The sequence below is a fragment of the Gopherus flavomarginatus genome, chromosome 7, assembly GCF_025201925.1.
Source record: "Gopherus flavomarginatus isolate rGopFla2 chromosome 7, rGopFla2.mat.asm, whole genome shotgun sequence".
NCBI classification, from domain to species: Eukaryota; Metazoa; Chordata; order Testudines; family Testudinidae; genus Gopherus; species Gopherus flavomarginatus.
Genome location: NC_066623.1, coordinates 7,912,739 through 7,935,832, shown reverse-complemented (window position 1 = coordinate 7,935,832; position 23,094 = coordinate 7,912,739). Strand labels below are relative to the sequence as shown.

At 41.3% G+C, this 23,094-nt stretch overlaps 1 protein-coding gene across 2 annotated transcripts in view; it reads left to right on the top strand.

Moving 5' to 3' along the window:
• Positions 1–20,863, top strand: part of MAML1 (mastermind like transcriptional coactivator 1) — a 28,040-nt gene extending 7,177 nt beyond the window's left edge. The window contains exons 2-5 of one of the 2 annotated variants that reach the window (XM_050961521.1): positions 3,939–5,357; positions 9,849–10,109; positions 12,660–12,771; positions 16,158–20,863. In XM_050961521.1, coding sequence (XP_050817478.1) covers positions 3,939–5,357; positions 9,849–10,109; positions 12,660–12,771; positions 16,158–17,146 — 2,781 coding nt within the window. In that variant the 3' untranslated portion in view covers positions 17,147–20,863. Of the gene's footprint in view, positions 1–3,935; positions 5,358–9,848; positions 10,110–12,659; positions 12,772–16,157 lie in introns of both variants that reach the window. The other variant, XM_050961520.1, reaches the window with a different exon arrangement.
• The last annotated feature ends 2,231 nt before the right edge of the window (positions 20,864–23,094 follow it).

Genomic DNA, 23,094 nt, shown 5'->3' with positions numbered 1-23,094 from the left:
TATAGATGCAGCACACTAGTGTGTAAGGTGACTTGCTTGCAGTGGTACAAAAATGCCATTGTAGGTAAGGCCTAAGTCAATTTAAAGGTCTGCAGCACAGTATTTTGACTCTTCTTTCACTAAGGCCCTGAATATGATGCTGCTTCAATGCTTCCAGCTTTGAGAGGGAGAGAAATCAGACTTGGAAATCCAATGCTGATCTCATGTGAATGGGAAGACACTGGCTCAAATTGTTTAAATCAGTGGTGCCCAAACTTTTCCTGTTGTGTGTTTTCCCCCCACCCCCCGACTTACCAGTAATGGAATCCGTCCATACACCCCCTCTGTTACAACACAGTTGGCTCAGCAGAGGTGCTTGGGCTGAAGGTGGAGCTGGGGGAGGAGAAAGAATGAGGGCAGAACTGGCTTGGGAGTGGAACTGTGGCTGGGGCCAGAGCTGGGTGGCACTCCCTCCCCACTCCCTGTGGGGGCTGGCCAGGCCCTGCTGCCTGTCTTCTCCCCCCCCCCCCGCACCCTCCAAAATATATTCCTCCGTTCCTCCATAGGGAGGTGTGCCTCAGTTTAGGGATCACTGGATTAAATGATTTGTCCTATGAACAACTAGCAAGAGCAGCATGCCAAAAGGCCACTGCACTTAGCATGATGACAATGGCCAACATACCTAAACAGTCTAAACAGCTTTCCTTACACACCAGCAAACAGTGTTTCTCTTCCTTTTGGGCTTTCATCATAATAGAACAGGATTTTCTTGCTTCAAGATCTCTTTGATTGGGCTGCTGATTGTTCATGGAGTTTGACTGACTGACTGACTCATAACTCACAGCTGCCAGGATTTTGTGAACTGGCTGTACTTGGAACTGCACCCAAGAAGTATAGGTCTTGTCACTGCACTTTGATTTGGCAAACATATCATTTTTCTACTCAGCAGAAGCCAAGAACTGATATGTGGAAAATTTTGTTTAGTCTTCCCTTCAGAAAGGGATACCCCACAAAATAAAGGTGAGTAATCTGCAAGGCAACTACCCAACTTTACGAATTGGGAGGACTTTGAGTTCCATTACTACTTTTAATCTTCAAAGGCACAAATATTGACATACAGGAAAAAAGGATTTTGGCTGTTGGAAACTTTTGCAGCTATGTCTTGCCATTGGGGAAATCCACGTATCCAAATGCACTCTTGGCTTTTTTAGAAATAAAAAATAAACCAGCAAGAAGGTGAAGTCAGTTAATAGCTTGTATATAAGCCCAAACCCAGTGTTTTGCTAACAGATCTCTCTTAGGCTTAAACTTTGTGCATTGATGTCAACAATAACAAATATGTAGGCAATTTTTTCTGCAGCATCTGTACAGGATGCTGCATACAGGCCCAGATGTCTTTAGAATGTCCTCTGACTTCGATGAGGCTAAGCAAGGTGTATCTTAATCAGTTCTTAAAAATCAACTTACCTCACATACACACTCTTAGTAATTTTATGAAAGATAAGTTTTTGTTTTTTAATTCACTCCACTTTGGAGCGAAGACGCAAGTACAGCTTGAGGTGATAAAGTGGTTTGTGTTTTTTTTGTTTGTTTTTTTTTGTTTTTTGTTGTTTTTTTTGGACTGTCTCCATGATGAAATTGTTACTATTAGTGGTCAGATATCTGAGCACTAACAAAATCATTTTAACACCCGTGCGCTTTCAAATGAATGGGAAGTTTCTAAAGTTTGAGGAGATACTAAGAAAGATGTAAGGTATATGTTCTTAACATAAGAATTTGCTCCAACTGTGGGAAGAATATATTCAGTATTAAAAGTTCAATCACCGCTTTTGGGTTTCAGCTCTTTCTGAAGCTACCTGCATGTGAGTATTGAGGGAGTGTTGTCTAATGGTTTAAAGCAAAGGAGGATCCTATTTTTGATCTGAGCCATTGACTCACTATGTGACTGTGGGCAAGTTACTCAACTACCTTGTGCTTCAATTATCCCAGTTGAGAAACTGACTAAACAATAGGAAACATGCTGAAAGGCGAATATTGCATCTGTACTGTGCTGCTTGGTCAATTAATTACAAAAAAGAAAATTAATGCAGAGCCAGCAACATTTTCTAACAAAAAGCAAATCCAGATTTTTATCAAATGTGTGGGTTTTATTCTTTATAGCCAAGGCTTGAAAAATTTACCCAACACTTCCTAGCCTAAGCTATAAGCCTACTCTTCAAGCCAAAATACACCAGTATCTCATGTTCATCCTCCAGCCTTACCCATTTGTGCCTAGTCTCCCAGTGGTCAGATACCTCTTCCAACCATTCCCAGGCTAGGGCTGGAAGATCCTGGTCTTCTGCTAGTTGAATTCTGTGCTTCAAATTAAACTATAGCACCACCCTATCCATGCAGACATCAAAATAATCAATGTTCCCTCCTAAAATCAATTGATACTTTGCTACCATTTTGATATATTAACTAAAGCTGCTATCCCTAAATCAGTGTATATGTCCCCCCCCCACCCCCACAAATCTATTTTTACTGACTCTGCTTGAATGATGCGAGACTGAGGTTTCCCTCCTCTTTATCTGGGCTTATCCCATTCAAGAACATGGAAGAGAGGACTGGGTAGGGAGGCTCCATTTAGTGTATTTTTTAAAAAAAGACAGGCTTTTTTCTACCATATCAGAGAGCTGTTGTACGGCTGATGCATCTTGTGAGGATTCTGCAGCCATCCTTACTTAAGGCAGTGTGTAGGGGTCCTTGGCATCCCAGATGAGGAGGTGATAGCAGAAGCCACCCTGCTCCAAACACACAGCACTCTGCTGTTGCAGTGTTTACACACTAGGAGTTTGCATATAATATCCCAATGTAGATGGCGTTTATTTTTTAAAATTAAGCTTTGTTTCTGACATTTGCTGGGAAAGATTCCTGTTCACGCTTCAAGCCTTGTTTAGCATCACTGGTAGCAAGTTATAGATTGAGTACTGTCAGAGGAGATGATAAGAATGGAGGATCCCAAGCTTTTGTAATGACATGACTGACTAGATCTGATGCTGTTCCCTCTACTGCTTCTATATGGCACTATGAAATCAGAGAACCTGCATGTACAGTCTGGTGAGGCAAGCTACCTGTATAGGGTTAGCAGTAAGCTGTTTGATTTGTCCATGGTGGTAGTATGTATGCTAGGCAATTAAATACTTTGGGAAGAAAATGTCACTCAAATTCATCCCAATGTGACATAGGAACACTGATCAGTGTGCTTTGAATCGCTTTTAGATAAGCGTGAATCATAAAGTATTTATAGAAGGGTTAATGTTTGCACAAAACAATGATTTGTGTACAAAGAATTTACATTGATGAGCTATTTACCTTAGCATATAAATGAGACCACTATATAAATGGCTTATAGCATAGCAGACCTTCTCTCACCCCAAATACTTATCTCTTAAAGTTATCTATATAACATCTCATTCAAAAAACAAAAAAAAACCTGCAAAAAAAAACTTGCGTCAATATGTTAGATTTCTGAAGAGGGAAAGGTTCAATAATTTCTATACACTTTTTTCCCTCTGTCTGTAGGTTTTAGATTCTTTAGCTTTTTTTGCTTCCATTCAAAGCAGGAAGTTATGATTTAAGACAATTTTAAAGGCTTAATCTTTCTTGAGCAGAAGATGTCCATAGGGAGATGGCTTGCAAAAGAGCTTGCTCATGGCAGAGGAAAGACTTGTCTTCCATTTTTGTAAGCTGCTCTTGTGTTCAAGAGTTGTTGTGTTCAGCATATCCTGAAGTGCTGAGTAAAATCTGTTGGTTCAGAAACATTCACTCATTATGCAGTGTGCCATTATAGTAGAAACTTTAGCCTTTGGATGTTTGAGGATAGAAAGAGCTGGACTAGCTGTCGATATGATAGGAGATGATGGTCATATTGTAGTGAAATGTATAAAACATTTAAAATGGCTTTTTTCTTCCAGCAGCTCCATGAGACGGTGAAAAGAAAACTTGATAGCGCTGCTTCCCCTCAGAATGGAGATCAACAGAATGGGTATGGGGATATGTTTTCTGTGTCCAAGAAATTACGTCGTGAGGATGGTCTTGGTGGGGTAAGTGGCTCCTCCAATGGTATACCTCCTTTATCCCCACTTCATCAACTTGACAAGAAATCTTCCGGTGGAGATACCTTACAGCTCAATGGAAAACATTCAGTAGGACTGGACAGCATCAGTAAAAAGTGTCTTCCAGATTCTAACCTTCAGCTGAATGGGCGTAGTGATGCTGATGACTCATTTTCTTTGGGTTTGAACAAAGAGCTCAAGCAAGAGCCTGTGGATGACCTTCCTTGTATGATTGCTGGAGCAGGTGGTTCTATATCTCAGAACAACTTGATGCCTGATCTTAATCTTAATGAGCAGGAATGGAAGGAGCTCATTGATGAACTTAATAGATCAGTGCCCGATGAAGACATGAAGGATCTATTTAATGAAGACTTTGAGGAGAAGAAGGATGCAGATTCTTCAAATTCAGCTGCACAAACTCCATTGCCACAAGACATTAACATAAAGACTGAATTTTCCCCAGCAGCCTTTGAACAGGAACAGCAGATGGGGTCTCCACAAGTCAGATCCACTTCTTCAGGTCCAACATTCATTGGAGCCTCCTCTGTACCTGTTAGTGCTGCTTCTCCAGCAGTTGGGGGCTCTCAGACTATGTTCCAGTCTTCCAGTCAGCCAGTGATTGAAAATCCTAACCAGTCTATGATGCAGGCATCAAACCAGTCTCAAAATGTGCAGAGGCCTCTACCCAATGTATTATTATCTGGACAGGGCACAGGAAATGCCAAAGAAATGTCCTCTGCTCACCAACTTCAACAGATGGCTGCTAAGCAGAAGAGAGACCAGATGTTGCAGAACCAGCAGCAGGCTTCGCAAGTCCATCAAACCAGTCAGCTGTCCAGCTGGCAGCAGTCTGGACCTTCTCATAGTCCACTGGGTGTCCCCTACACAATGGACAATCCCACCAGTCCTTCAGTTTACCAACAGGACTTCAGTAACCAGAAACTCGTAATTCCTAGTATGACAAATAAGAGTTCTCCCAGGAATGGAGGCAATTACCATGTGAATATGTTGAGTCATCAGTCAAACAGCCTGAACCAGAACCCTGTAAATAGCCAAGGCTCCATGCTAGATTATGGCAACACAAAACCCCTTTCCCATTACAAAGCAGAGTGTGAGCAAGGAGTTACAGTACCTGGCCAGAACAAGCCACCTATGTTGGCATATCTTCAGCAGCGCCAGCAACCGCCACTGCCTCAGATGAGTGAAGAACAAAATGGGATGTTCCTGGTGAAGCAGAAGTCTGGAAATATTGCCTACAGACCTCTAGTACCACACAGCCAGGTAAATGTTCAGGGCCATTACCATTGTGAAGTAACAGAACTTGGAGTGCTGGGTGGGTAGGACTAAATCCAATTATTAGTTGCAATTATTTGGAAATACAGTTTACTGAATATCCTAATTTTCCATTCTAAAGCAAGCAAAACCAAGACATGACCAAGGAAAAACCATCTAGAAATAAACAAATTTTCATTGAGTATAGTGTCTAATAGCTAATACTAATAACTAGGCTGGTAAAAAATATTTCCAACTTAATACAGCATGTGGGAACCAAATTCCTTAATATAAAAGTCGCTATCTGTAAAGATACTTGAAAACTTTGTAAACATTTATCTAAAATTTCTTGTTTAAAACTTAAAAATAATTCTCAAAGAAACTTTACTTTTCTTTTCAATCAGTGTCTCCTCTTCTTGGGTGACTTGTTTGAAGACCTTAGGTCTGTTTACTTCTGAGGGTGTTGTGGCTCATTTGAGCAGTTGGGGGCCATTGGGAGAACAAATGGACTGTGTTTTAAGTGAAATCTAAGGATTGTTTATCTTACAAACCTCTTCAACAGCTGAGATTTATTTCCCCCCTGCCCCCAGTGGAAATTGACAGTGGTAATATTTGTCTACGTGAGGCAGTTTTACTCTTGGGAGAATTCTGTGCTAATGTGCAATGCAGAATTTGCACTGAATTAATGTTGTGCACAGAATTTCCTTTTTACCTTGCAAATATGGGCTGCAGAGCTGCTGGTTGCCACTAGGGGTTGCTGGATCCAGCAGAGCACCCAGCTCTCAAATAGATGATGTTGCTGTGGGAGGAGGAGCTGGAGGATTTCCAGCAGCTGCAGAAAGGCTGCACCACGCAGGAAACACCATACAAGCCTGGGACCCAGCATCATGCTGTTTCTCCCTCTAAATCCCTGGGCTCTGGTGTGAAGGGGTATGAGTGTCTCGTATGGGGGGGCCAGTGGCTGGGCTCTGGGGAAGGGAGGGGGTGCAGGTATCTGACGGTGTCTGACTGAGGGAGGGGGAAGAACCAGGAACTGGGTTGTTTTAGGGGGTTTCTTTAACACTCTAGTCCTGGGGGAATTTGTGTGTGTGTGTGTCTGTGTTGTTACAGACATAATTGCTGACAGATATTTTGAAATAAGTTACCAGAATAACTGAAACTGCCATGATTATATAGCGTTTTGACGAATAAAATATGCAGAATTTTAAAATTGTGCACAGAATTTTTAATTTTTTGGTGCAGAATTCCTCCAGGAGTACAGTATGCAGAATAAAAGGTGACCTACAAAGGAAAAAAATTAGTTAGTCCTCTTTTGCTTTACGGTGTACTAATGCTTTTTTCCCCAAAAGGCTTGTAGTGCTTTTTTTACGTTAAAAAAACTCATGTCTTGTCTACTCTGTTAATCCTGGAAGACTGTAGAACTAATAGGATACAAATAAACAAATGGTATCACAAATATAAATCTGTGCAATTAAGGGTGACTTGTCAGAATATTTAAAACTGTAGTGTTTAATACCTGGAATACACATGCTTGTGGAACAGTTGAGAGAAAAGATCTTTTTAAAAACTGTAAGCCTGTCTCTCCAGCTAAAGGCTGTTAGAGCTCTTATTCCAGTAATATGGTTCTTCAAGATTACCTCAATCAAAAAACAGGAAAGAATGATTTGATGCTTCTAAGGCAGGGGTGGGCAAACTACAGTCTGTGGGCCAGATTCGACCAGCCGGCTGTTTGGATCCGGCCCTTGAATTCCTGCTAGGGAGCGGGGTCTTGAGCTCCGCACAGCTCCTGGAGGCAGCAGTATTTTCCCCCCTCTGGCTCCTATGCTGGGAGCTGTGGAGGCAGTGCCTGCGGATGGGTCAGTGCACAGCAGAGCCGCCTGGCTGCGCTCCGCGTAGGAGCTGGAGAAAGGACATGCCACTGCTTTCAGGAGCCACTTGAGGTAAGCGCTGCTCTGAGCCGCCGCCGCCGCCACCCCCCACCTCAACCCCTTGCCCCAGCCTTGATCCCATCCTCTGAACCCTTCAGTCCCAGCCCAGAGCCCCCTCCCACACCCTGAACTCCTAATTTCTGGCCCCACCCTGAAGCCTGCACCCCCAGCCAGAGCCCTCACCCCCTCCCACACCCCAATTTCATGAGCATTCATGGCTCACTACACAATTTCTATACCCAGATGTGGCTCTCGGGCCAAAAAGTTTGCACACCCCTATTCTAAGGTAAAGACCAAGCAGAATTTTTTTTTGTAAATTAGAGCTACCTTATAGTTCATGAAAAGCAAAGAAGGCATCATTCCAGTTTTTTTCCTTTTGGAAGTCACTTTCAACACAGCACTGATAAAATGAGGGGGAAGTAACACCTCAACAGCTGTTTTTTTTTTCATGTTTGCTGACTTGCAGTTCCACACATCAGTGTGCATTGAAATAACAAAAGATGTTAATTAAAACAGATCTAGTTAATTTGCTGCAAGTTTGTGTAGACCAGCCCTTATACAGTGCAATATCAATTACTTTTGGTTCACAGTATCTGATTAACTTGGGAGTAGAGGAGCTGGCCCCACACCCCAGTATCTGACACTTTTAATTAAAAAAAAATAAAAGTGTGAAAAATATGATCAAGATTAAAGCTGGGGTTGCAGGATGTCTGACGGTAACCATAGGAACTGCAAATAAGACTTTGATGTGGTTATCTGTAAAACTGTCAAAGCAGACTTAGTATTTGTCTTCTCTGATATTGTTGCTATTTTATAGGTAGCACTTATGTTCATTCAAGTCTCTGACTCCTAAAAGAGCAGAGTTTCACACTGCAGTTTTCAGCTACGTGGCGAAAATACACGAATATCAAACAGTAAATATTGGATGCTAAACTAAAGACCCAAACTTCTCTGTATTGTTAGTCTGTGTTTTTGTTTTGTTTTTTGAATTTTTTTGTCAGCTCTTCTAGAGATCGTCTAACGGTTCAGGACACTAAAAATCATGCTTTTGGACTATGTTTTGGTTTTTAACTCCCCCACCCACCCCAAATAGTTTTATCTGGTTAACAATAATTCAGTTATACAGGTGAGTCTTATCTTATGCTGGGGTTATGTTCCACTGTCAGTGCGTAAAGTGAAAATCGCATATAGTCAAAATAACATTGAGTGTAATGGGCGGAATCACCCGCACTACAGGTACAGTATTAAAATTGTTGTTGTTCTCACTTTTGTTTTTGCTGAGCGTGCAAAGCTGAATTCACGCATGTTAAATGTGCATAAGATGAGGCTCACCTGTACAATCATAAACTGAAAGAAGCAGGATTGCTGTGATATTTGTGTTGGTATCTACTAGGTATAATTTCACATTCAAACAGAATGTATCTCAAATTTGCTTAATGCAGTCTTCATTTGAAATACTGCCACCCAAGTAAATGTAAAAAGTTTGTGTACTTCACCCTAGTTGTGGTATGCTGCGAGTAATTAATGTTGAATGAATAAGATGTATGAAGCCTAATCAAGGAAGCAAAAGCCTATGGTAGAGAGAGGATTATACTTGAAAGGCTATCTGCAGGATCAGGGGCTTAGTGGAGAATGCAAATACTTACATGAATAGTGCTGTAGAATTCAGTGGAACTAATAATGTATAAATTCTTGCAGAATTGGTATCTTGTATTGCTTAATCACATGCTATAGTTCCTGGTAGTTTATTAAATTGAATTAATCTCTACCTATAATAAATTTCCCAAATAACCGTAATGGGGGTACAACTCAAAATGTTTCTTCATTTCAAAAAAGGGTTTTGAGAGCACAGATGCATATTATACTTAATGGCTTACAACATGCTTTTGAAAACAGCGCTGAAGTTCTGGAGGATTGAATGAAGATTAATAGTTAGTCCACTACCAGGATGGTAGCAGGATGTCAGAGGGGTGATTTGTGGATTTTTCCCCCCCCCCCACACCTTCCTATTAATATCTGGCAGTGTGCTCCTAGCTGTGTAGAAGCATACATAGGGCCATTCATGTGCATGAGGCATGGGGGAAGTGTTGTAAATAAAATTGACACTGCAGTCTCCTTCCATGAATGTTGTGTAGCTCCAGATAGTCCTCTATTCACTTTATTCATATATGGCCCTTGATACACATTTTTCCTTGGCCACCTTGTGTTTCTTTTTGTTTTCCAGGCAGTTAATCTGGCATTGTCATGGGTTAATCTGAAGCTTTCTTTATTGAGAATTAAAAATATTTTGCTAGATTTGTTTTACACTCAATTTTTACACTGAATTTTATTAATCGACTGTGTGAAAACACAAAAATGGATATAGCTTGCCAAGTGTCTGTTTTCTTAGGGATATTTTTATATTATATGTGTCCTGTAAGAGAGAGAGTAATAAAAACACTTTGCCATTCTCTAGTTATGTAATCATTTGTCATGAGTGATGATCTTGCTGACCTGAATATGTTCATATAGCACTTGTAGATTCATTAGTACCCAAGTCGCTCCTATAACTGATGTTATTTATATTCTGCAGGATCAAAACCCTTCTCCCAGTGTTCCTCGTGTTCCTGTTTCTGTCCCAGGCCCTGGTGTCAGTGCTCAGCCTTCCAGTGTTTCCATGGCAGGTAACCATAACAACACAGCCTATCTCAGTAATCAGCAGCAAGCAGTGGTAATGAAGCAACACCAGATGTTACTGGACCAGCAGAAGCAGCAACAAAAGCATTTGCTGATGGAGCAACAGAAGCAGCAGTTCCTAATAGGGCAGAGGCAGCAACAACTCCTAGCAGAACAGGTAAGAACTGCCATAACTGGGTCAGATCAATGGTCCATCTAGCCCAGTATCCTGTCTTCTGATTGTGGCCAATGACACATGTTTCAAAGGGAATGAAAAGAACAGCGTAATTATTGAGTTATCTGTCTCCTGTTGTCCACTCCCAGCCTTGGCCAGTGTAGGCATAGGACACCCAGAGTATGAAATTGCATCCCTGATCATCCTGGCTAATAGCCATTGATAGTTATTCTCTATGAACTTATTTAATTCTTTTTTGAGAGCAGTTGTAGTTTATGTTCACAACATCGCCTGGAACGAGGTCCCTAGGTTGACTGTTGTATGAAGTAGTTCTTTTGTGTTAAACCTGCTGCCTATTAATTTCTTTGGGTGACCCTTGGTTCTGATGTTGTGTGAAAGGGTAAATAACACTCCATATTCACTTTTTCCATACCATTCAGAATTTTATAGACCTATATCATATCCCCTCTTAGTCATCTCTTTTCCAGGCTGAAAAGTCCTAGTCTTTTTCATCTCTCCTAATATGGAAGTAGTTAAGCCAACGGTAGAGCTCTCTCCCATCAACTTAGAGCAGCTGTAAACTCTCTACTGCCCTTAATATTGGTGCTGTATTCCCACATTGGCACACAGCTTGAAGAGTTTTTCTCCCTCAAGGCAGTCTGGCCCCTAAATAAGCATATATAGAATCATAGAATATCAGGGTTGGAAGGGACCTCAGGAGGTCATATAGTCCAACCCCCTGCTCAAAGCAGGACCAATCCCCCAACTAAATCACCCCAGCCAGGGCTTTGTCAAGCCTGACTTTAAAAACCTCTAAGGAAGGAGATTCCACCACCTCCTTAGGTAACCTATTCCAGTGCTTCACCACCCTCCTGGTGAAAAAGTTTTTCCTAATATCCAGCTTAAGCTTCCCCCACTGTAACTTGAGACCATTGCTCCTTGTTCTGTCATCTGGTACCACTGAGCACAGTCTAGATCCATCCTCTTTGGAACTCCCTTTCAAGTAGTTGAAAGCAGCTATCAAATCCCCCCTCATTCTTCTCTTCTGCAGACTAAATAATCCCGGTTCCCTCAACCTCTCCTCATAAGTCATGTGCTCCAGCCCCCTGATCACTTTAGTTGTCCTCCGCTGGACTCCTTCTAATTCTTCCACATCCTCCTTGTAGTATGGGACACACGACTGGGCACAGTACTCCAGATGAGGCCTCACCAATGCCGAATAGAGGGGAATGATCACGTCCCTCCATCTGCTGACAATGCTCCTACTTATACAGCCCAACTACAGGCCTCAGCCCCATACCCTTGCTGTATTGCTCTGAAAACCTTTCCTTCAAATGCTTACTTCTTGATGTGAGTCCTTTTTCTTCCTTTCCTGTAGGCTTCTCCTCTGCCTCACTCCGGCTCTCATCTTCGGAGCCAGGGGTAGCTTTTTAGTATAGCCTGGCAGTTGCAGGATCTGGGACTACAATTTACATCATTCTCTCCTAGAGACTGTCTCCCAGAATTCCCTGGCCATTCAAGACCAATCCCCAGAAGAAGGACCAGCGGTGCTTACTCTCAAATGTGCCTCTGACTGTGTCAGTGCCCCTTTGGGTTTATGATCTTCAAAGAGAGCCTGACAAGACTTTTTTAATACCTTTCATTCCTCCCTCCCACCAACTTCCCCCGAATGCCAACTGTTGGTTCCCTGCTTTTGCTGGTGGATTTGTTAGATGGCTTGGGAGCTTTCTCCACCAAATTAAAGAGGCAAGATTATTGACTCTTTAATGGAGAGCTTTCCTCCAGCTGAGTTAACATCACTGGTATGGGTTCTCTATCATAGCTAGAGAACTAGTATGTTTCATGGTCTTTTAGGAAAACTGGGATAGGCAGAGGCTGGAGAAATCTTTTAAAACAACCTTTCAGTCTTCTTGTTGCATAATAAAAATAAGAAAAGTCACTTTTCTGTTTTGCGGGGCCCCTTTAAAATGAGATGTATTGATGGTGGGGGACGTCGTGTAAAAGTGCATTTTTTCCCTGTAGTGTCTTCAGAAATGTTACTGAAAATAGCTATTTACTGAATATTAGAGAGGCAGGTTGGGTGAGGTAATATCTTTTATTGGACCAACTTTTGTAGGTGGGGATGGGGAGGTTGAGTTTACACAAAGCTCTTCAGGCCTATTTACTGAATAGGAATGTGTTTGAAAGACTGACATTCCAGTTTTCCTAGCATCTGAGAGCATTTAGATGTGCATTGCATCAACCTCTGATGCATGTTTCAGTCATCTTGGCTTTCAGTTGGTGCTTTTTTTTTTTTTCCCTGAGTGTATCAGAAGTCTGTCAACCGCTGTTCACTAATCTGCCCTCCTGTCCTTTCCTCTCTCTTAAATAAAAATTACTGCATTTGACCCCTGTAAAAAGAGAGTATTCTTCTGGGTTGGCTATATAACACTATTAAAGCCCCCATAGTTATCAGACCTCTGAACAAAGCATAGATAGCTTTGAAGTCACATTTGAAGTTAAGTATTGATTCTTTTTTTTTTTTTTTTAACTCTTGCATTGAACCTTTCTTAGGAAAAGCGGCACCAACAAGAGCAGCAGCTCCAGCGGCACCTGACCCGACCACCCCCTCAATACCAAGATCAGGCACAGAACCCTTACCAGCAGCAGGTTGGACAGTTCACAGGTAAACAAACATGAGATTTGAATTAATAATGGTGAAAAGAGATTGAAGACCCCCTATGTTTATTCCCAAGGAGCAAAGTTCCTGGACTTCATAACTCATTAATATTTTTTTGTTACCTTCTTTGGTACTCTTTAAATTTTTTTGATATATACTCTGACTTCAGTTGCTGTTTAACAAAACTGTCTATCCCACATACATTAATTGAATGTTTTTATGACAACTTAAGTATCCAACTCTTTAATACATCTCTAAGAATAAGTCTGTAAGGCTTGGATAAGGGATGGTATGAAAATTTTTAAATGTCTTTACATTTTCCCAAGGGCCCTTGGAGATCTAGTGACTTTCTCCTCCTTCCTCTTCCTGCGGAGACCCCAAATTATAGTTACCTTGCCTCCAATACATGAAGGTTACAACTCTTTCTGAAGCTGAACAGCATCACTCCCTATATTCATCCCAGGGCCGCATAAGAAAAACGCAAGAACCTTTTTTCCCCACTAAAGAGCATTGCTGTTTTGCGTCCACACCACTCTTATCTCTGTTGATTTGAGTGAGGAATGTAAACTCTGATCCTCTGCATTTTAGGGTGCGGGTCTGCATTTATTTATGGGGGTTGAGGGGTGGAACTCGCTACATCTGTTAGCGTACTAATGCTGGTAGCAAGAAGGTGTAATTACCAGTCAGGTGGAATAGCATAACTGATGTGAAAACATTGGAAGCCAATAACCACCCATTTTTTTGTACCAAAAAGAGGCTTCCTCTGCACTGGGGCAAGAAACTGCTTTGAGTATAACTAAGTCTGCAGGTATTGGTCCACTCACTTTCTCTGGAGGTAAAAGAACTTACAAAAAATAGCTAATTTCCTTCCTCCTCCTGCTCTGCTCTCCATTCACCTCCAATATCCCCATCGAAGGGCAACTTCTTAATGTGGAAATATAAACAAGATACCATTATATTAATAATGCTGATGGATGGTAACATGCAACATATTAGTCAGTGATATGAAATGTGGCTTCTATGGCCAGGCAATTAATTCCTCAAGATACTTAACAGAAGTAAGTTGATACAGTCATAAGAGAGGAAATGCTTTACATCTATAACAGATTGGTATGTAGGATAGGTGATGAGTATTGTCCCTCAGTCTGAGCGTTGCAGTACTTATTTCTCCCCACCACTACCACCAGAAATGCAGAGATAGATCAGTTAGAAATACTGAGCGTGTAACAATTTGCAAGAGTTACCGCATAGTTAAAAATACCATTGGTTCTATCCTATAGGCATGTTAACTCTAGTTATTTTATCATTGTTACATCCAGGCATATGTACCTCCTCTTTGCCTATAAGCATGGCAAAAAACGGACTTTCTCCACTTCTGAACTTCTCTTTTATGGTATATTCCCTGATAACTTGTTTAATGCTTTGAAAGCCTTACCATTCAAACCAGCAAATTTTTGCACTTATCCTGAATTCGAAACATTCACCCTCAGCTTTTCTGGTAAGAGTGGCTGCCTCAGTTTAACAAGTTTGAAAGAGGGACTTGGGACTCCTTTTATATCTCATTGCAAAAAATGCATTGGAACTATTTCTAGGAATTATTTTCTGTACACTTTCTTATTTATTCCCCTTGTCCCTTTATATCATTTGGACTGTAAGTGGGGGAGAGGGAGCTGTTCTGCATAAATGCTTTTAAGTAGAGTTAAAAAGGAGCCACCCTCTTGGTAGTTTACTGAGCATATTGCTTATTCCTGTGATTCATCATGCTTATATCAGTCTTGTGTGTTGATGCATAGTGAATGCTTCAATATGAAAATCCAAAAGGTACTCAACTGAAAATAGATGCCTTATCTGGTTTGAAAGTCCTAACATTCAAACTGAAACAGATAAAGCAGATGTATTATTAGTAAAAGAGATGATTTGGCATATACCCTAATGAGTTAAATTATTTGCATCCACTCTAGATGAACAAGTTGGAGAGTCTGCCCTCCTTCTCAGCCTGATGCTATATTTCAGCATGTTGACCCTCTTCTCCCAGTTCAGAGCACTTTCACAGACATGAACTCTGATGTGAAGGACCTAGATCTTTATCTCATTAGCCCTGCAATAAGCACCTGAAGTCAGATTTTTAAAGATCTTTAGGAGCCTAAAGATGCAAATAGGCTCCTAGTGGGATTTTCAAATGTGTCTTGATGCATAACTCCAATTGATTTCAATAAGCGTTAGATTCCTAAGTGCTTTTAAAAACTAGACACCTGTCTTGCATGTTTAGGAGCCTAAACACCTTTAAAAATCTGACCCTTGTGATCTTGGTTTCTGCTTTCTCCAAAAGAAGTGGCATTTAAATTGCTGATGATCTGTTATAATCTCACCTGTGCATGCTAATCAGTAGTGAGCACTGATTTATGGGTAAGGCTGCATTTTAGTCAGAGGTATTTTTAGTAAAAATCATGGACAGGTCACGGGCAGTAAACACAAATTCATGGCCTGTGACCCGTCCATGACTTTTACTATATACCCCTGACTAAAACTTTGGAGGGGGGGTGCAGAGCGCAGCCCTGGATCCCAGCTGATGCTGGGAGGGCCTGGCACACTCCCTACCTGGCTCCATGCCTTAGCATCCCCCCATCCCCCTCCAGCAGCAGAGTTTGGGTGTGGAAAGAGCAGGGGGTTGGGGCATGGGATGGGGTGTGAGGCGGGCTCTGGCCAGTGCTTACGTGGGGGGCTCCCCGGAAGTGGCGACATCCCCCTCGCTCAGCTGCTAGGCAGAGGTGTGGCTGCCTCCGCCTACAGGTACTGTCCTCGCAGCTCCCATTGGCCACAGTTCCCGGCCAGCGGGAGTTGCAAAGCCAGCGCTTTGGGTGGAGGCAGCATGCAGAACTGCCTGGTCCTGCCTCTGCCTAGCAGCTGGGTGAGGGGGATGTCACTATTTCTGGGGAGCCTCCTAGGTAAGTACCACTCAGCCTGGCTTACCCCATCCCGTGCCTCAACCCCCTGCCTTCTCCCGCACCCAAACTCTGCAGCTGCTAGGCGGTGGGCATGGGGGCACGGTGGCCTGAGACTGCCCCAGCAGCACCTAGTGCGACTGGTGCAGGGGCTGCCTGAGCTGCCCCTGAGCCAGGTGCACCGGCCGCTGCAGAAGTCACAGAAGGTCACAAAATCCATGACCAACTCGCAGACTTACTTACGAGGCAGCAGTTGGAAACTTCTTTACTGATACACCACAAGACTGATCATACAGGAGAAGATGTAATATAGAACTTTTCCATTTATATTGTGTGTATATGTATGTTAAAGGCGTCTATTACATATATGTGAAATAGCGTCTAAAGGTCTAGACAGGCTCTGGATAAACTGAAATAGTTAATGTAGAAAATAATCACTGTGTATTACAGGGTCGTCTCCAGCCATGACCGGGGTAAGTAACTTAGGACAGCCCAACTCCAGCAGTCCACGGATGTTTTCTCAGACCCAGAACATGATTCAGATTGGATCTGGACACAGCTCTGTTCCTCCTCTCCAATCAGGCTCCAGTCAGCAGGATCGAGGTGTGACTCAGTATACTAGTATGCAAAACATTCAGCGAGGGGGGCTGTACAGCATGACATCTGGTATGACCCAAATGATTTCACAGCATGCAAATCAAAGTGCCAACGGACAACTACAGATGCAAAGGCAGCCCAGCTTGGGTCAGGGCACTCCTGTTCCTGCAGGGTATGGGCAGAGCACCCTGGGAAACCCAAGCATTTCTCAGCAGCACAATAAGGGGGCACTGAATCCAACCATAGCCAAGCCACAGATGGCAAGAGTGCCAGCAGCTATTGGCGCCCAAAATCCATCTTGGCAACACCAAGGTATGCCTAATATGAATAACCAGACACAAGGAAATGGTGGCTTAGGGTCATTTACTGCTAGCTCCACTTTCCACATGCAGCAAACTCACCTAAAGATGGCCAGCCAGCAGTTTGCTCCAGGGATGCCTCAGGTCAGCCTAAGCACCAGCAGATCAATGGCCTCCATGAACTCTGCCGTCTCTGGGCAGCTGTTGTCATCTTTAGGTGCACAGCAGAGGACAAACCCACCTACCCAACAGCAGGTACCCTCGCAACAAGTTTTGCCTAGCATGAGCCAGGCCGTTCCAGATCTGACTGCTTTTGGCCAGAATCCAAATCAGCAACTGCCCAATAGAGCCAATCTGCACTGTACTCAAGGTTACTCAGTGAGGACAACCAGTCAGGAGCTGCCTTTTGCCTACAGTGGCCAATCAGGCAATAATGGACTGCAGAGCTTGACTGGTGACACAGACCTGATAGACTCTTTGCTGAAAAACAGGACTTCAGAGGAATGGATGAATGACTTGGATGAACTGTTAGGAAATCATTAAAATGAGGCTTGAGGGTTTTCTACTTTTTTTTTAAATTTCGTGAAATATAAACTACACTTGGACCAAAAACCTGTGGCATTGAAGAGACTTGCAGGCATTAGAAGTAAATGGTTGGGAAATGGACTGGAGCTGCTTCCCAACAGGCTTCGACACATAATGGTGCACCAAGCAGGTCTGCAATGACCATGCGTTTATTTTTGTGGCATCTGTGGAGCACATTTGAACAGGTCAGGCAAATTTGTGTGCATCCAAGTCGGCCCTTCAGAAATCTCACTTGCATTGTTTTGAAACTTAGGTTTTTAATTATTTAAAAATAAACAAAAACCCACAACAATGGGGGTGCAGAAAGACAGCAAATAAAACTGCAAGTATTTTGTGTTAGGGCTTATTCTCCTGCAGCTAATACTTGAGTTGATTATTGTTCCCAGCTTGGCATGCTACTAGCTACAGTATTGCCCTACCAAATTTTTAACTTCATTTTTGCCAGAGGAGAAGATGTGCACCTCAGTACATTTGCAAAACATTCTTTATGTTGAGTCAGTCCTTTTTCCCCACCAGTGAAGTGTGTGCCTGTACTCTCAACAGGCAAGTGGTATTTCACAATAATATTTACAGCAAATTTTTCTGAATGCTGGTGATAGATGAAAGTGTTAAAACCCGGCTAGCTGGCCTAGGTTAGTGACTTCCTTATGAATTGTGGATAGGGTGACCAGATGTCCTGATTTTATAGGGATAGTCCTGATTTTTGGGTTTCTTATATAGGCTTCTATTACACCCCTGCCCACCACACCCACACACCCCCCCCCCCACACACACACACACCCTCTGTCCCAATTTTTCATATTTGCTGTCTGGTCACTCTAATTGTGGACTCCCAAGTTCCAGTTTGCACTCTGTTGTGGAGGGACACAGAGTTCCTGGCTTTTACCTTGCTCAGTTTATAGAGGGACTTATGGGAGAACTTTTCAGATATATCAGACTTAAAACATAAACCAGTTTAATTTGCACGTTTCATCATAACTCATTTCCAAAGGTAGCTGTGTTTAAATGAGGGCTTTGCCCCATCACAGCTCATCTTGTTTTACTGTTTGTTTCTGCAGTGTATTTCTTCTATTTCAGTCTTCTCCAAAACTAAATACAGAAATGCCATAAGCACAAGATTTTGTCACTTTAGGATCAAGTGCATAAAAGCCACACTGGGCTGAGAAGTGTAAAGTCCTTATTAAAATGTAAATATCTGCAAGTAATAGCACAGGGAGCCTGGAAAAATATTAACCTTGTTTCAAGGTTGCTCCAGTGTGAAAATCTCCCACTTTCACAAACTAGGGGGGAGGGAGGGAGTATTTAGTTAGTCTTTCTGTGAACAGGTGGATTGCCTTCTCTCATCTTACTTGAAGCAGAAGCCCACGGAGACCGTTCACCCTCACCCAGATGTGTTAGGCTCAGTCTCACACAGGGTATGAAAAGCAATGAGAGCAGTCAATGTTCTAAAGTCCTTACTTGCTACCAAATATTCCCCTCTCACCAACAAACCACCTTGCCTTAACTTTTAATTTAAAATGGAAATAAATTTTATTTGGTTTAGCTGCACAAATACCTCTTTCCCTCCAAGCCCCATTTAAAAAAAACAGTGGGCCAACTTTTTTCCATTTTTGTAAAGCTTAAAATTTTCCAGCATTATGATTAAAAGGATTTCCTTCAACACAGACTTGTATCTTCAGGAGCCTTTCTGCACTGCAGAAGCATGGGGGATTTTAAGCTTTTTTTTTATTTTTGTGCGGGGGAATGAGGGGAGAGTGAAGGATAAAAGTTAATTCTAGGAAGGAAAATATTTTACTGTCTCTGCAGCTCATTTATCAGACAACTTGCACTTTTTAAAAAACAAACTGTTTTTAACACTAATAAGTTTAATTTAACCCTGTCCAAATACACAGGAACCTAGTTTTGTCGTACTCATTTACCTAATGTGAGTTAATTATGCCCTGTTAAACAGAGTTTAGATGATATAGATGCTGTTGATAGCTGTATGTTGACCAGTGGATTTTGCCATTGAATAGATAGAGATTGAAATTCCACTGTAGCAAATTAAATCCCTTGTAGGTTATTTAAAACAAGGTAAGATAGGAAGTTGATCACTGAATGAGAAGTAAGTGCCAGTGACACTGGTATTAGTGACACTGTTTTTAAGATTTTTCTAGGTAAAATAGCTGAGGTTTAAATTTACTAATCCTAACTTCTCTGGTATCAACAACTGGGGGGGGGGGGAACTTTAGTAAGATTGGTTTTAATATTGCATTAAACAAAAAATTGGGCCAAGAAAAATTTCACAATAGTCTTCTGAATCTATTAACCTTTTTTTTTTTTTTTTTTTTGGGGGGGGGGGAGGAAAGAGACGGGGGAATGGGGCATTCATTGTACACTTTTTTTTTTTAATGTGTTAACTTTGCACCAGTGTGCCTTCCTTTTATGTTGGGGGTGCTTGGGACCTCATTCTTAACAGTGGCATCCTGTAATGTCACTTTTCTTCCTACTTATCAAACACTGAGAAATAACAGGGTGGTAGGATTTAAATCCTATTTCTTCCCTGTTTATTATGTGGTGAAATCCTCCACATTGTTCAGTGAATTTAACACACGGAAGTTAGTTCTAAAACAAAATATAATCCATCATTATTCCATAATCTGAGGGACAGAAGATCTGTTTAGCATACCTGCTACCAAAAAAGACACTGTGTCTATATACATACAGACTCTCACACAGAAGAAACTACAGAGGTACTGTTCCCTCCATTGTTGTGGAAGCTGATGGATATTGCCCTACATGACTTGAGAGTTTGTTCATGGTGGTGTCCTGATTTGACTGTAGGGCCTTGTCTGCAATAGCCACGGTACTGTTTAAACACTTTTCAAACATGGTTGTAGGCAAACTGGTTTATAACATCTTTTGGTCATCATGTGCAAACAGTGTTAAACCTGGGTTTAGAACTGTTTGAACTTGGTCTTGACTGCTATTTTATTTTTAAACACACACGTTGTTTGTCCCCGACTACACAACACAATGAAACTTAAAACAGTGTTTAAAGACAGTTCAGTGGACATTGAAAATGGGTTCTAGATGTACATAAGTGCATGGATGAAGATGGGCTATGCGTTGTCCTTAAACTCTTCTACATGTAGTTGTTTATATATGCACTTGGGTTTTCCATTTTGATGCGGTTTCAGAGCAATAAGATGTAGTTCGCCTTTACCTAGCCACAGCCGCCCATGGCTTTATTTATAAACTGCGGTTTTGGGTAGTTGGGAAGGGGTCAGAATTGTCACTGTGCAACATCCGCTGCCTTCCAAAAACCACAACTCAATTGAAAAGGGTGCTCAAACTTTTGTTATACACATTTCCTTTGTGTAAATAAATGTTTACAGTTTTATATTAAAGATTGAATAAGTTAGATCTTCTGACTGTATATTTTTTACTTTTTATAGATTTTAAAACTATAATTCTTTATATATGTGTTTTTGGGGGGTTATGCTAAGTTTTATGCTTGTAAATGGAGAATAATTGAATTTGATGTTTAACTTTTGTTTTTGTCATTGAAATGTATGAAGAGCCCATTAATCCCCTTATTCTTTTACTACAATTACTGGTGCACACCAAAAAAGAAATCCTTCATTTCTGTTTTATCGTTATAAAAATAAATATTTTGCTAGTGTATTAAACATATATGGCTGTGACTTTATACCTTTGTGTGAGCTGAGCAAGGACTTTTGCCTTGTCGTTCTTAGTGAGGTTTGTCCTTAGCCTAATGATAGATGGTGGCAGAAGATTTGTGGACACCTATTGCTTTGATTAGTAATGCTCATATTCTGTCTGTCTTCATAACATAACTTTCCTTCTTTCTAAGTCCTTTCCAAATTGAGACCTGTACTGCAGTGGGAGCGAAGAGAGGAAGGATAAGGATATTCTCTGGCCAACCACCAGAGGCTTCACTTAAATTTGAAATACTATGTCTAATATTCAACTAGATCCTATGTGTTAGTGATGGTTATTGCTTTTCTAAATGGCATTTCTTTCTTAGATCCTGTGGTGGTGAGTGGAGAGAGTTGGTTTCAAACTTCCCTCTCTACTCTTATTTCCAGATTTTAGGCATAAAAGATTTTTAATGTTTTTTTTTTCACTTGTCTTGGAGAGACTCTAACAGTGAGTTGCTATGGATGATATTGACTACTTGAACTTTTAAATTGTGCCCAATTTTCCAAAAAGTAAAAGGTGGCATTAGTAAAACTTGCAAAAATGAAGTTACGCTGCTCTTCATGCAGTCTCCCTATTTTAAACCATTGAAGACAACAGAAATACTGTTAAAAGTGGAGATCAAAAATTTCAGACTGGTACCAAAATGTACACAACTCAGTTCTTGAAAATTTAGGCCTGAGGTTATTAGTACTTTAAGTACGAAAGTGAGTTTGTTTTTGTTTTAATTGCTGACTCAAACATTTTACAATGTAACACTTATACTGTTGTCTTTTCTGTTCGATGATAAAATCTGCACTAAAGACACTGATATGAAAAAGTGTGGAATTTTTTTCTGAAATAAACATTACAGAAACATATTTTGCAAAAACCCTAGTTACCAATAGTCCCTGCACTTGTCCATCAAAACACAAGGCTGAAGTGGAGTTCTCTGATCTTTCTCTTCTGTTAAATGCTCTGACTTCCTTTGGCTGAGGAATGAATGCTGCTTCCTTCAAAGCATATCAGTGCTGCTTGATGTGGGTGGGAAAGAATGGGGTAGGAAATGGGGAAAGAGTTACTTCAGATTCTTTCTTTGGGCTAGCTATGGCTTGTTGCATCTCTTTTGGTAGGGGCTGCCTATTCTGCTTAGAATAGTGTGTGACCTTAAGGCTTCATAGCTCTGAAAAAAAATCTTTGGGTCAGTGTATGCCCACTTAGATGATACCAGCATCCACTGCCATTTTCTCAGAAAGCATGGATCTTAAATTCTGATCTTATGACAGCAGGTTGTGCATAGTATGACAAGCAAAACATTGGAAAATGATGGTGAGCCATATCACCATACGAAGGGACTAAGCAGACCTAAAGTTGTTTTTAGTGTTTTCTGTTTATCAGAACAGTTGATACAGCATAGATTACAATAATTGACAAACGTCATCTCTAGCCTTCCCAAGTTTTGAACCTCCCTCTTAGTCATCTCCTACTTTGACCACAGATTAACACCAATGATTAGAAAACTTGCTAAATATGCCATCAGAGGGTCCATATTTTAGTCCAAAACTTCTCTTCCATGTTTGAGTATTTGCAAAGTCCTCTTACTTAGACCTTAGTTCATCCTGTACTTTGCTGCACATGGTGGAACCCACATTTGCCATCCTTGCCTGTCAGCTGCCCTTCTCTCTAAATCTTCCCATTTCATGTTGAGGTGCTTGATGTCATTGAGAGCTATTCATTTCCATGTTATTTGCCATCTTCCCCCTCTCTCTCTCTCTTCTTGAGTTTTCTGGCTTCCATTTAAGGGTGATATTTGGTAAGCATTCTTTTTCCATTTTCAGTATGTATCCCAACTGCTGATGTCGTCTTTTGTAGATTATTTGTGAGAGAGTGCCATCTCTAGTGACTTTTTTCTAACTTCTTTATTTGTCTTCCTATCTCTGTTATTCCCGGTATTCTTCTCGGATGTGTGATGAAATGCATACAGATTTTGTGTATCTTTCTTGGTAAATTGCCATGTCTCACTGCTGTATGTTAATGTGATAATTGCTTTGTACATGATCAGTTTTGGGTTGAGGGAAATATTTTTTGAGTCTTCCAAATGCAGTGTTTGCCTTTCCCATTCTTATTTTCTTTGGAACTGGTACCATCTTGGCTGATGGTACTTCCAAGATATGTAAAATTGTCCTCCACTTCATTATATAGAGAGATACTTATCTCATAGAGCT